General features: G+C 35.1%; 1 protein-coding gene across 1 annotated transcript in view; it reads left to right on the top strand.

The window, feature by feature from the left end:
* Window positions 1-5,191, top strand: part of LOC139978057 (receptor-interacting serine/threonine-protein kinase 1-like) — a 117,273-nt gene extending 112,082 nt beyond the window's left edge. Inside the window, exons 3-4 of the mRNA XM_071988008.1 lie at window positions 1,334-1,432; window positions 2,445-5,191. Coding sequence (XP_071844109.1) covers window positions 1,334-1,432; window positions 2,445-2,693 — 348 coding nt within the window. The 3' untranslated portion in view covers window positions 2,694-5,191. The remainder of the gene's footprint in view (window positions 1-1,333; window positions 1,433-2,444) is intronic.
* Window positions 5,192-14,113: the final 8,922 nt, after the last annotated feature.

Genomic DNA, 14,113 nt, shown 5'->3' with positions numbered 1-14,113 from the left:
GGAAGCCTTTAGGTGATACTTCTTTACACTCTAGCTTTTCTTCCAAGCATAGATTACACAGACCCGATACGCGTTTCCTGTTTTTGACATTTTTTTAGGGTTTCCCAGGTTACAGTGCAGTTTTTCTGCTTTCTCTTAAGTGCCAATATATACAAAGATGACTGCAGATAACAAATCAACCTCGTAGATAGGTCTTTCAGGGCCCCCTTCAAAACCAGATACTACACTGAAATTCACCAAATCCTTTAAAATCAGAGATATGAAAAAGAAACCGAATTTTCTAAACATTTACGGGCATCTAAGCGTTGTAGATCAGTTGCCAATCGATGAATAAGGTGAGCTGGGGGTAGAGGGATGTAGTCTAACAAGTTCAAATTCTGGTAATGTAAGAACAACACCGGAATAATATAAGTGAATAATATGTTTTCAACATCTGCAATGTGAACATCGTAGCAAGGTGTATAAATATTTCTTTATTTTCACTAATCATATTGAGTAAAGCAATGCATCATGACTTCATTTTGTGCTATAATGTTGTTTTCGCGCCCAAAATATTGATTGCAGTTTATTGGTTGCCAAAGGGAAGTAGCTTTGCGGACTTATGCAGGGAAGCTTCTCCTTATAGAAATTAACAGCAATATCATATTTTCAACGACACAAGCTTGTGACCTTACATGCATACGGTAACCACTGTTTATTGAAGCAGATCTGTCAAAAGTATCCCATGCTAAGGTATGATAAGATACAAACAATCAATACTGTGGCATGTGCTGCCATGATGCTGATTGAACTGGCACATATTTGTAGGCAATATTGCATTTAAATTTGTTTATGTAACAGAGGTTTACATTGACTGTAATTAATGGTGCTGCACTAATGGTTGCTTAATGATGCAAAATTGACTATCATATTTGATACCGTTGAGGTAGTGATATATTAGGTTGAGTTTTGATGCAGGTCAGGATGACGTCTGCCATGTTGTATTTATGTTTTCTTCTCATGCCGTTTAAATGCTTTGCCCCCCCAAAAAGTAAGCAAGGCCACCATACCCCCCCCCCCCAAAGAAAAGGTTACTGTGATTTGATTATTATTTTTCACTCAGGTTATGTGCTATGGTTTAACAGTGAGGCCATGGTGCATGGCACGTTTTATATAGATGACTTAAATAACAGACTACATCATGTTCTGATAAATCAAACTTCTGTTTTTTTTTTATAAATAAATATTATCTGGTTTTGTTCATGAAGTATATACACATAAGAATGTTCATTACATCATGAAACGATGGGATGTCTCAAAATTAAAATATTATTGATATGCCATTTATTACAAGGAATCCAGTTTGTCAAGAACTGAAGCAATCATACCTTCATCGGGGAATGCTACTGCAGGAGATACGGAAGGAACTGCTGCTAGTGATGAGTCTCTTCGGGTAACTGTTTAACCGTTGCTGTATTCCACCAATAGTAACTTCAACGGTGAAATTAAGCTTAATAGATTGTAATTTATTAAGTATTGATCAATTAGGCCTTCACTGGAAAGATAACGCAAAAATGTAAGCCAAAACGAACCTTTATTACGTAATTGACTTCGATATCATTATTTTAAGTAATTTCTTACAATATTTGTAAAGTGCTTCGCGCTGCTACCTACGAACACACTTTTGAGTCTCTGTTCACTGCTCTTTGTTCAGAATTTATCATTTTGATCTAAAACATCTGCGTTTTGAATCGAGTTTTAAGTCGAGAGGAATGAAATTGGGTTCACACTCAGTCACAGTTACACTAACATCAACTTGTTGGAACCTCCTCCCAACGCAATCGTTGGCATTATGCTACGGGGCGTCATCCACAGGCGATGAACACACACTATTTCTTTCATTTGAGATGAATTGTTAGCTTCCTCTCTTCTTTCCTGCACTTTGTCTGATACTCAGCTTATTCTCCACATGTATTCGTCACCGACGAGAGTACTTCTCAACTTCTCATCCCCCAGAGAAGACCCAGGATATTGTGTTTGCGATCCTGCGTAATATTCTAATCGGTCTTTCATGCAGACATCATATGCTGAACCTACATGCCTAGCCGCTTTCACGGATACTGTGAGAGCATACGTCATGTCAAAAGTGTCTGCCAGAATAACAGCAGTAGCGCGGCAGTTTATTGCCGTCCAAACATATTTAAAGGATTCTACGGTCATTTCGTTGCTGCACAGTGCTAAGCATAGGTATATTCTGGCAGATAAGGTAGATAGGAAATTGCATGATTTGCGTAGAGACATATAATTATATGAAATCCCACATAAATTCTGAAAGCAAAACGTTTTGTGGTTAAATGAAGAAATAATTAGGATGACCTTTCTAAGATTATTTTATTCACGACGGTTCTCCAGAATATCAACACTGTCTTGATAAGAGTGTATCTTTTCTCTATTCGTTTTCATAGGACTTATCAGTAGATATTAGCAAATGCTGGATGGAAGTTGGAAGGAACCTTCAGTTGACTGAAGGACAACTCGAAAGCCTCGATAAAGAGGGTTATATTACTCTCAGGGAGAAGATATACCAAATGCTACTTGTGTGGAAAAGGAAAGGAGGTAGCGCTGCAACTTATGACGTTCTCGGAGATGCTTTACAAAAAGCAGGAAGACTTGATTTAAAAGAATATTTGCTCAAAAATTATCAGCCTGCATGAGTTGAAATGTAGACAAACGCCAATTTAAACAAGAACAACAGAAGTAATGTACCTCATATGAATTACAACGAAGAGTAGAAACTTGTTTATACTAAATTTTGAAATACCCAGATTGACAAGTCACATTCAGGTTGCAACGAAGCCTTCCCTTTAAATTGTTACACAAGAAAACAGTTTGATGCCTTAATGCTGCGGTTAATCTAAAATAATTTAATTTTCCGTTGTGACTGCTCATGTAAACCTGACAAGTAGATTCTTATTCCATTCGTTAATGTGAAATTTTGGGCAAGTTGACATTTCATTGTGATTATATTGTGAAAGACTCGGTGTCAACCATGTGGCTGCGAAAATCAATTACGCAGGATTAAAATTGACTTCAACTAGCCTAATCGTGCTTTAAATTAATGCTGAATAGGATACAGCACAATGTGTAACGGGATCAAGCCTAAAGAAAGGCGTGGTAATGTTTAATCAATGCATGTTGTTTATTAAACAAAAACGCAGCCTTGGGGTTTGCACGAGTTTGAATAGATTAATACTTACATTATTTATTCCAATATTAAACTCAAAATAAAGTAAAACTGTTGGCAAACTGCTTATCTACTAGAGAGCCTGTGTAAGAGAATGTGTAAAAGTAAGTTGGCCTGACGTTCGATCCTAGTAGAATCTTCTTCAAAGGCTAAAGGACAAGTAACATACAGTAACAGGAGGGACAAACACACGTTCAGATCACAGACAGGTTAATGAGCAGGGTGAACACAAAGAGATAGATGTAATATCGAGAAGATATATTCTGTACATATGTACTGACAGTTCTGTATAGTCAAATTACAACATGGTTTGGTTAACACTTTTTAGTGCAAGTTTTTATATTCTTAATATTCATTTTATATAAATAGCTGAAATTTCGTATATCTTCAAAGCAGAAAACGCCAATTCTGTGCGTTGTAGTAATTTCCAAAAATATTCACACATTAACAATTTCCTTTTACAAGTGTATATCTGTCTTATTCTGTGGCGTCACATCTGGTCAAACTTCGATAAAATTGCGTAATTGAAGGATAGTAAATTTAGGGCAAAGTCATAGAGATCATCATCAACTGCAACCTTTAATACAACACTATTACTTTCATCATTTCGATATAACCGTATACTACCATATACATTCGCTTTCTTTTAAGGTATTAGGGAGTTGCTCGGTAGTCTTACCTGACTTGGCACATTTATTCCAATTATCTACTTTAAACAAAACTTGCAATACAGTTTTAGTACAAAGGCATGAGTGAGCTGCGCTAGCAAAATCCCCTTGGTATGCGTGCGAGCAAAAGTTTGAGCGCAGCCACTTGGGAGGGCTTAGACGGTAAGTCGCTCAGTGCAAGGGATCTAAGGGGCGGAGTGTCCCCGCCTCTTTGAGAAATTTTGGTAAAATGCTTAGGCTGTATTTTCTAATTTATTGTGCACAAGGAATTTTGTAATACTGTCTGCCAGTGGGGGGGGGGGGGGGTAGTTAAGGATAAATCCTAAGTAGAAGTATACGTGATTGTGCCTCTAGGCAAAAAGCACTAAGAACAAGTAGAAGCAGTTTATCTTGCAATAGTATATGACTATATAGGAATAAGATTTCCCAAATGTATCGAGTACGGGTGCAAAGCCAAGAGTACAAGAACTACAGTACATTATTATTTATTACAAATAATCGAAGGTTAGAGCCCAGAACAAGTGTTGGCCTAGATACCGAAGTTTCTACCGTAAGCAGGGCATAAGATACATTGGTTAAAATGTGACGAGTGCCCGAGCTGAATTTTACCCTATTGTACGAGATCTAGTAGAGTTGTGCATTCTTTCCGACTGAGCAACTTGATAATTTTCTGAACAATGTTGAAATGGTTTATTATGTTAAGTGTTGTTATTTACAACATACATCTGTGTAGTATTAAATGTTAACTTCTTTCCAATTGATCAATTTGATAGTTTTCTGAAAATATGGAAATGATAACTTATTACATTTTAGTTATCATTTAAACAATTTAGTTTTATGCAAAATGGTAAAATGATGACGATTTCTCTGAAACTTATTTCTTAAGTCACATCTGGTACATACCATCAATTTTCGGTGGAATGTTACAGTGTTGTCTTATATACAAGAGTTGGTTGTTTTACAATTTTCTGAAAAATCATTACTAAGTTCTTTATTTCAACAAATTTTGGTGGATAGTTTGAAATGGAAACTTATTTCTTAAGTCACATCTGGTACATATCAACAATTTTCGGTGGAATGTTACAATGTTGTCTTATACACAAGAGTTGGTTGTTTTACAATTTTCTGAAAAATCATTACTAAGTTCTTTATTTCAACAGATTTTGGTGGATAGTTTGAACGGAAACTTATTACATCTCGTCACTTCAAATGGAAATGGTTAGTTTATTAGTGTTATATATTCCCCTTTTTATGTCTCTTCTACGCTTACTTATAATAAATATAGTACGTTCTACTAATGGATTGTTTTGTTTATCTCTGTTTTATACAACATTAAATAGTAGAAACGTTGCACAAAGTAACCAAAAAAAATAATATTAACAGCAATGAACATAAAGGGAAGTAAAACTATAAAAAATGAGGTTCTTGTCAGAGAGTTTCACATCCAAAAAACCTTAAGTTGCACAAAAAACTTAAAGTTGACTTAAAAAAGTCAAATCAGAAATAGATAAAATATTGAATAAAGGAATTAAGGAGAAAGTAAACAAAGCAAAACAAAGCTTAATAATACGAATCCTGACTGCGAACACCCCACCTACCCTCACAAACCATACCCCGACCAACCCTCTCCCCCACTAAAACTCACAGCTTCCCACATTAAAATTGTGTTTTGTCATTGCTTATTTTGCTCGTTGGAAAAACGTAAAATCACGAAGTTGAAAGATATATTGCACTAGATCCACCCGCATAATAATAATAATAATAATAATAATAATAATAATAATAATAATAATAATAATAATAATAATAATAATAATAATAATAATAATTATTATTATTATTATTATTATTATTATTATTATTATAATAATAATAATAATAATAATAATAATAATAATAATAATAATAATAATAATAATAATAATAATAATAATAATAATAATAATAATAATAATAATAATTATAATTATAATTATAATTATAATTATAATTATAATTATAATTATAATTATAATAATAATAATAATAATAATAATAATAATAATAATAATAATAATAATAATAACAATAATAATAATAGTAATCATAATCATAGTAATCATCATAATCATAATCATAATAATAATAATTATAATAATAATAATAATAATAATAATAATAATAATAATAATAATAATAATAAAACTAAATAATAATAGAGGTAGTATTGGTAGTGATGTTAATGGTAGTGGTGGTGTTGTTGTTGGTGGTGTTGTTGGTTGTGGTGTTGGTGGTGGCATTGGTAGGAGTATATTAGCAGTATCAACAATAACAATAGTACTAGTAATAATAAAATCTGAGTACTTGGGAGTATACATCGATGACAGATTGATCTTTTCTTGCCTAGAAAATTATTGGGTGGTTTCATTAGCTGTTTCATATGTCATGAAACTTGTAATCATCCATTGTATTGTAATGTCACTTCCCCGTCTGAAGGGGCAATCTTTAAAATTGGCGTTGGCGAAAGACAGCCTTGACAAGAAGATGGCAATGGGGAAGATATTAAGTGCTCTTTGCACATTGGTATATCGTTAATTGAAACCCCTTTAGCATACAAGGGTCCCTAAATATTGTGCTTACAATATACGGCTCTTATAGTTATCCTTACATAACGCAGAATGTTAACTGATAACGCAAGAACGCAATACCACAACGCGACGTCTAAACTCTGCGCACAACACGGCGCTACCCGCAGCGTACAGATATGAACTCAGATTTAAGGCTACAGAGTTAACTCTACGGTGTCAATAACGCCGTTAGCGTTGCAAATACACTAAGAAACAATCGATTGACTAAATGACCGAAATGTGGATCATTCAATCTAGTTTTTTCTGATAGCTGAAGTAGGACTAATGCACTCATGCTACTTATTACAGACTGACTGAACTATATCAATCAACCGCAGAACACTAGCTGGTACTTACAATCGTAGGTAAAGTTTCACGCAGTTCTGAGCGCAACTAATTAATGTTAATAACGTGAATGTTAATAATCGGTAAATAACGTCAATCCTATATAACTAGGCGTACTCTACCTCAGTGCAATAGTGCAGTTTACTTAAAACTCATAAGACTCACAATGTATTAAGTAATATTCTCAGCACTTACAATGCCTACGAACAGTTAGAAACGGCGCCGTGGTATTAGAAACATAGCCAATTTGACTGATAGAAATGATAAGATAACGTACCGTACGTAGACTTGTATCTCGTCTTGTATGAGATTTTTCAAAGAGCGCCAAACTGCACGTTACAATCAGCTTATTTTGTATTAGTCTGAGCATTGGCCTATGTTTACGTGTGCGAGAAGTTAATAATTCTAAGAACACCGCCTCTGAGTTTCGGTCACCAGTCTTCCAGAGACCGGAAAGCCCAACTCTTTGAACAAAGGCAGGAGCACGGTTTTTTACGTCATAGAAAACAACTTAGGGGGATAACGGGGATTTCCCAGAAAGAATTGCAACATTACTTCAAGCTTAAACAGTTAATTCAGCGTAAACAATAACTTACAAAAGTTAAAATATTAGTTCAGTTATATTATCTTTACCTGCAACCAGGGAGGTCTGCTGCAACTTTGCAACAATTCTTCCTGCGGTACTTCAAATTACAACAAACGTATTTGTGGTCAACCTAGCCATTTCCGATCTCATTTCTTGCGTGTTTATTTTATTTCATATAGTAGCGTTGTTTAGCGTTAATTTTTACCTTTCGAAGACATTTTTATGCAAGATTATTGGAGCAATAACTTATATAACGTTAGGAGCTAGCATTATCAATTTGGCTTTGATTGCAGTCAATCGTTTAATTTTGATAACTCGTCCGAGATCAAGTTATGATAAAGTATACTGTTCCCGAAACGTATACGTTATGATCTTCCTCGGTTGGCTATATGTTATTATAGTCGCAACCTTACCGCCAGCATTAGGTTTCGGTGCACTCGGCTTTTCCCATCGTTACAGTGTTTGTACGGTGGACTCGGAACATCCAAGATCGTTCCACAATGAAATGTTACGTAGTTCACTGATACAGTTTCCCTGCTTGGTGGTCATTATCGCGTGTTACTATCTCATCTATCGAAGGAAAATACACAGGGATAGTTATCAGGCATCTACAGGTGATGAGAGAAGAAGGATTTCTCGGCAAATCATGGTGGTTAAAATTACCAAAAATCTCTTTCTAGTGGTTTGTGCTTACATTGTATGCATCATGCCTTTTGCAGTAGCTTGCGTCATACCTGAGAGTTACGTTGTGATTCCTTGGTTTGCAGGTCTAGTTACTTTTAATAGCTGCGTTAATCCACTGATCTACGGATTTAATCATCCGCAGTTTAAAGAAATCTTTAACTTAATATTCACATGCAAATGTAAGCAAATACCAGAACCGACTACCTTCATGCACGCCATGACCGTACATAGCGAAAGTTAAAGCTCCTGCATTTTTCGTTGCATTGATCACTTTTATCTGGTGGTAGAGAACATATACTCCGTCCACCAAAATCACTGCAGGACCCATTTTAATGACACAATATATGATTCAATTAAGGGTTGTGTGTCACAAATCTCAATATACATAAATTTAAAACGAAGATGAATAACTTGAAAAAGTAGGGTACACCCAAACTGTAATACCTAAGTTAACTTGATGGGTAAATTATATATAAATAGATGGCGCTGTACAATGATAAGTGCTTACAATCCCCAACTGAAAATCTAATTTTGATAAGCGTGCAGTTTCATGTCTGGATATCGCTGCATCTGTATGTATATGCGACGAGTGACGTCACGCTGCCCAGACAACCGGGAACTTGAATTTAAGATAGATTTAGAACGATGCAGAGAATTGGTTTGCAACTTGCTTCGACATTGTTGTAAATGTAAATATGCACTGTCACATTTCATTTTGTGATTTTAAAGTGTTACAAATATAACAGTAGGAATAATTTGCCTTACGACACATAGGATAGAAGTTTTTGAAGCAAACATCGTGGATTATACGACAAAAGACCTTATATGGCATGACAATTTTTAAAAACTTGGCGCAATCCGTTTTATCCTGTACGAAGAATTAAAAATATATTATGTTACGATAGTGTACGTAACGAAATATAAATTACATGTAAGTTTTGATCCTTTGTAACTGTAAATAAATTGATTTTATCTCAGACTTTATGGACTTATGTCCTGTGCATTTGTAACATACCGATATTATGTAACATATTGGGTTCAACTTATTGAACGAAACTAAACTGCATTTGAATACATAACTCGATAGGCACGTATACGGTTAAAGTATCATTGCATAATCTGCCTTCATTTCTTTCTCACGAACGTTTTAGTTTAAGGGACACTGAATTCTACACTATGACACTTGATCCTGTTGTTCAGGCATGTTGTTTGTTGCTATGGGAATGCTCTGCCTCTAGAATATTCATAATGTTACATTACGGATGACGTCATCTCTTTGCCATCGTAACCCTCCACGCAAGTACCGCGTCATGATGCCAGTCAGAGGTATATATACACCGTTGTTGGGGAACTATCGCTCTCACCCCGTTCCAATGACACGATTCACTATTGTTTCTGCGTAACATTGCGTTACCAGTTATATCCATATCGTTACTACGATCTGTGTAACCGTTCAAGTTTCGACTGAAGCATCTTCAAGTAAATTCGTTACTTTTGGCCTCATCTAAATATCTCATCACTTCTTATACGGAATGGGCTTTAATATTTCATACTGACATCCATCCAGTGAATTGAAGTGGATCCCGTTATAACAAGTAGAACTATTCTTGGATGAACTTTTAATCATTTTTCCATTCCTCGTCGCGCCTTCTGAGGAAGAGCTGTCTATCGGGGATAATCGCCGCTATACCATCGAGGTCATCGATTCCAGACCCAGTCTTCATAGATAAGTTCTTATTTCTATCTAGCGTCTTAAGTTGAATGTACTCTTTGTTATTCACTCATGTATAACATTCACCCTTATTATCCATATTATTTGTAGGAGATAGAAATATTAATATTCAAAATACCATACGAAACCTCGTCCATCTTTTCTTTTAGGCGTTGGCCACCCTGTTTCTTACGAAATACGAAATATTTATATGTCGTTTCTGTAACACATAATATCGAAGTGCGTTCATTAGATTAGATATAGTTACACATAGCACTCTAAAACATTATTTGTTGCGATTTTAAAGTTAAGCAAGTGTTACAAAAAAAGAGTATATTACTGACTGAATTGAATGCCCTTGTTGCAACACGGACAGTGTAAAGCATATGTCAAAGGTTCACACACTCGAAAATCCATATCTTGAGGAAACGTTGTCGATCGATGCCAATAGGAGGAGCAGTGGGGGAAGTGGGACTCAGTGGGGGCTCAGAAGGGGCAACAATTGGATGTTCCCGCTAGGCTGAACAATTGCTTGTGGATCAATAAACAGTACAGTAGGTGCGATACGAGTGACTTTATCTTTAGAATATAAAAGTTGAACCATGTCACTGTTAATGATCTTGTTGATTCTAATTGATGTGATTAGTTAATTCAAACTATAATTGATTGAGAAATAAATTGTCCTGTACTATATCAACTCATTACGGGTTGAGCAGTATGGTTTTCGAATAAATGGTTGATCTTAATCGTAGGTTTCTTTGGAGTAAATACAACTAAATAAGATTATGGAAACATAACAGGTGTACGAGGAGGTATGCAGGGCACCGTAGGTAGGGATGCATTTTGCACAAAAGTTGATTTTTCTCCTGTTCATGTCACGATTAGCTTGGACATCAATCCTAAAAAAAGAATTGATGTCTCAGTATATAAGTATATGATTAGATACTCAAAGATGCAGAAGAAAAATCACACACATCATATGTGGCAGTATATATATATATATATATATATATATGTGATATATATATGTCCTATATATATGTGCTATATATATGTGCTATATATATGTGCTATATATATGCTATATATATATGCTATATATGTGCTATATATATGTGCTGTATATATATATATATATATATATATATAGATATAGATATATATATATGATGACATATGCATATACGAAATTCTCGCAATATAGTCCAGACAATAGCAGTTTCTATAATCAAGTACTATTTGAGAAGTATTCAAAACAGTTAAACATTTTAGGCACTGTGCTATAAAAACAATTATTTCAATTTTACAGGTGATTCACACAAATACAATTAATCAAGTGTCCCTTCAACAGACAAGTTACCACTCAAGATAAACTGTCCAACATCTTTCAATGTGACTGCTACTGTGAGTCAGCTATGTTCACCAGCAAGTAATGTAGACCTGTCAATTAGATTCTCTGCCACATTGCCGATGCCGTGATGACCATGAACAACTTAGCATGTGTAGTTTCCAGATAACTGCCATAGGCCAGCTCTTATATCACTTAAACATTGACACTGAGTTTCAATGCGCAACAAACTAAAAGTATTTTCAATCGCATGACCAGCATGCATCTAATATCTTAGAAGAAGTATTAGTTTCTAAAGCAATTGAAAGCTTACGGAAGGACAATAGAATAGATTCTCTGTTATTTGCCATGCTTCTCTTTTTGTTTTTCGTCTCAGCAATCGTCGGAACAATGAAGCACACCTTCGAATACTTTGACGTTGGTCTGAAGTATATTGATAGTAATATATGGAACATATATTTAACCAACATAAACCTGAATTAGTGCGGTTACAAATTTTGGAAACGTTGGGAATGATAACCATTGTTCTGAATGGTCAAACATTAGGAATGGAATCCTTGAAGTCATAGTGATGACAGTGAGAGAAGCATACAAACTATACTTTATTCGTGTTATGTTGCACTGTAGTAGATGGCATATACATATACGAAAGTCTCGCAAGTTATACCGAAAAGAAGGACAATAGACTAGATTCTCTGTTATTTGCTTTGCTTCTCTTTTTGTTTGTCGTCTCAGCAATCGTCGAAACAATGAAGCACACCTTCGAATACTTTGACGTTGTTCTGAAGTATGTTAATAGTAATATATGGAACGTATATTTAACCAACATAAAGCTGAATTAGTGCGGTTTCAAATTTTGTAAACGTTGGGAATGATAACCATTGTTCTGAATGGTCAAACATTAGGAATGAAATTCTTCAAGTTATAGTGATGACAGTGAGAGAAGCATACAAACTATACTTTATTCGTGTTATGTTGCACTGTAGTAGATGGCATATACATATACGAAAGTCTCGCAAATAATACCGAAATAACAAAGCGAAAAAGCAAGCAAACATGTACAGAGGGGAATCATGAGAATTCTGCTACCAGAGAGTAAATCATTTGTAATATGTTGAGGCTCATGTTGGGCAGTGAAATGTTATGGAAAACAATATTGAGATGGTATTATCTAGGCATACGTATGAACGAAAGATATATCGACCTTAGCTTCTGACTGAACGTGAATATATTTATCGCCACATAATATCTACAAGCATTTATCCATGTATATAGAAACACCGTAGGTGGATTTTGCACCGACTGGTGTGTAAACGTCTATCGCGTATTTCTTCTGTGATACTACAACTTACGCAGTTACCTCTTAGCAGGTTATATACTAGATGGATGCCCAAACTGGAGGTTCAGGGCTGAACAGATGTTTGGAACCCTTCAACAAGTATTATCTTGAACTTATGGATGGGTGTGTTTCCCTTTTACCTTCCCCCATGGTTGGATTGCCCTACCGGTTTACCACCTCGAAATTGATGCGCTACTCGGTACAAGAATTCTTTTTCGTCGCAAAAGATGCTATTCTCGTCCAAGACGTCAAATGTTTCGCTTGTTTCAAGGCCTCAGTGCCGCCATGTAGGTCACTGAGCAGGTAGCATGTCATGCTACGGTCCAATCTGCCTTCGTTCCTTCAATCGCGTCAGGTTTTTAATTCTGCCCTCTACAAGTCTTAATGTGGGTGTTAGTTACCATATGTACCGTAATAGTGGTTGTATGGGCGCTCTAATCTTTATCTGTATTTAACTTATCTAAACAAATTGAAACAAAAGTAGTATACCTATCAAAACAAACCAATTCTTTTAAACTCGGAATATGAATTTTGTGCATAAATTATTGGGAGGTTTATTTATTTGTCTTTAATGCTATGGTGGAGGTTTTCAACTTGAGATGTATCCTGGTTAGGGAAGTGATTTGTTATTTACGCAAAATAAGAATTTGTTTCTAATTGTCATCGTAATTTTGGTCTACTTTATGTTAATGATAACGGTTCAACGGTTCAATTAATATTAATATGTCATCACTTTGTGATTTTTTTGGTTATCGTTTTTTCAATGATTGACAACGTAGTAGTAATAAAATCCAATTTGTGGTTAAAGGACCGCTATCTCAGTTTACATAATTTTAAAGCGAACAACGCAAAACATAAATGAATGAATGTCTGGATGGATGAATATATAAATGAACAAACAAACAAACAAACAAATAAATGGATGGATAAATAACAAACAAACAAACAAATTAATCAATGGATGGATGGATGGATGGATAGATGGATGAAATAATTCTATTCCTGTTGATTTCTCTTGATATTTGTGAAATGTTTGCATACCTGTCAAAGTTCTTTACCGTAAGGTAAATCAGTAAATGAAACACATGTGTAGAACTTTCCCACTCTGTTGCTAGCTGAGTTAACTTTAAGAAAAAGATATATATATACATTTGCAGCACAACTGCCCTGGTGGAATCATTTAGTATGCTGTTGCCAAATGCATTTACAACATCCCAGAAAATATCTACTCAGTACGGTACAAAATGCCATGACATTGCACTATCAAACTGTAAACGAGAGTCTAAAGTTACATAATTCATCTGGATAAATCTTTTTTTTTTCAGAAAAATAACTGCATAATCTGTGTTAGCAATGACGGCACAAAATAAAACAAACTAATCAAACGGACAGGTGTTTACTCGTTATTACACATTGTAATTGTACGCATACTTATGAAAACTCCATATATTTGCAATATACTCGTATCCGACAGTGCTATCTTCATGTAAACGTAACGTCTGCAGTGGGAATCACAAGGAAGAGTGTGGGCGGGGGGGGGGGGGGGGTTAAATCATCCTTGTTCCATGAGAAAAGCAAACATCTTCTCTTTAAGCTGTATTTC

Source organism: Apostichopus japonicus, chromosome 12, assembly GCF_037975245.1.
Source record: "Apostichopus japonicus isolate 1M-3 chromosome 12, ASM3797524v1, whole genome shotgun sequence".
NCBI lineage: Eukaryota > Metazoa > Echinodermata > Holothuroidea > Aspidochirotida > Stichopodidae > Apostichopus > Apostichopus japonicus.
This window is presented reverse-complemented; position numbering and strand designations above follow the sequence as displayed.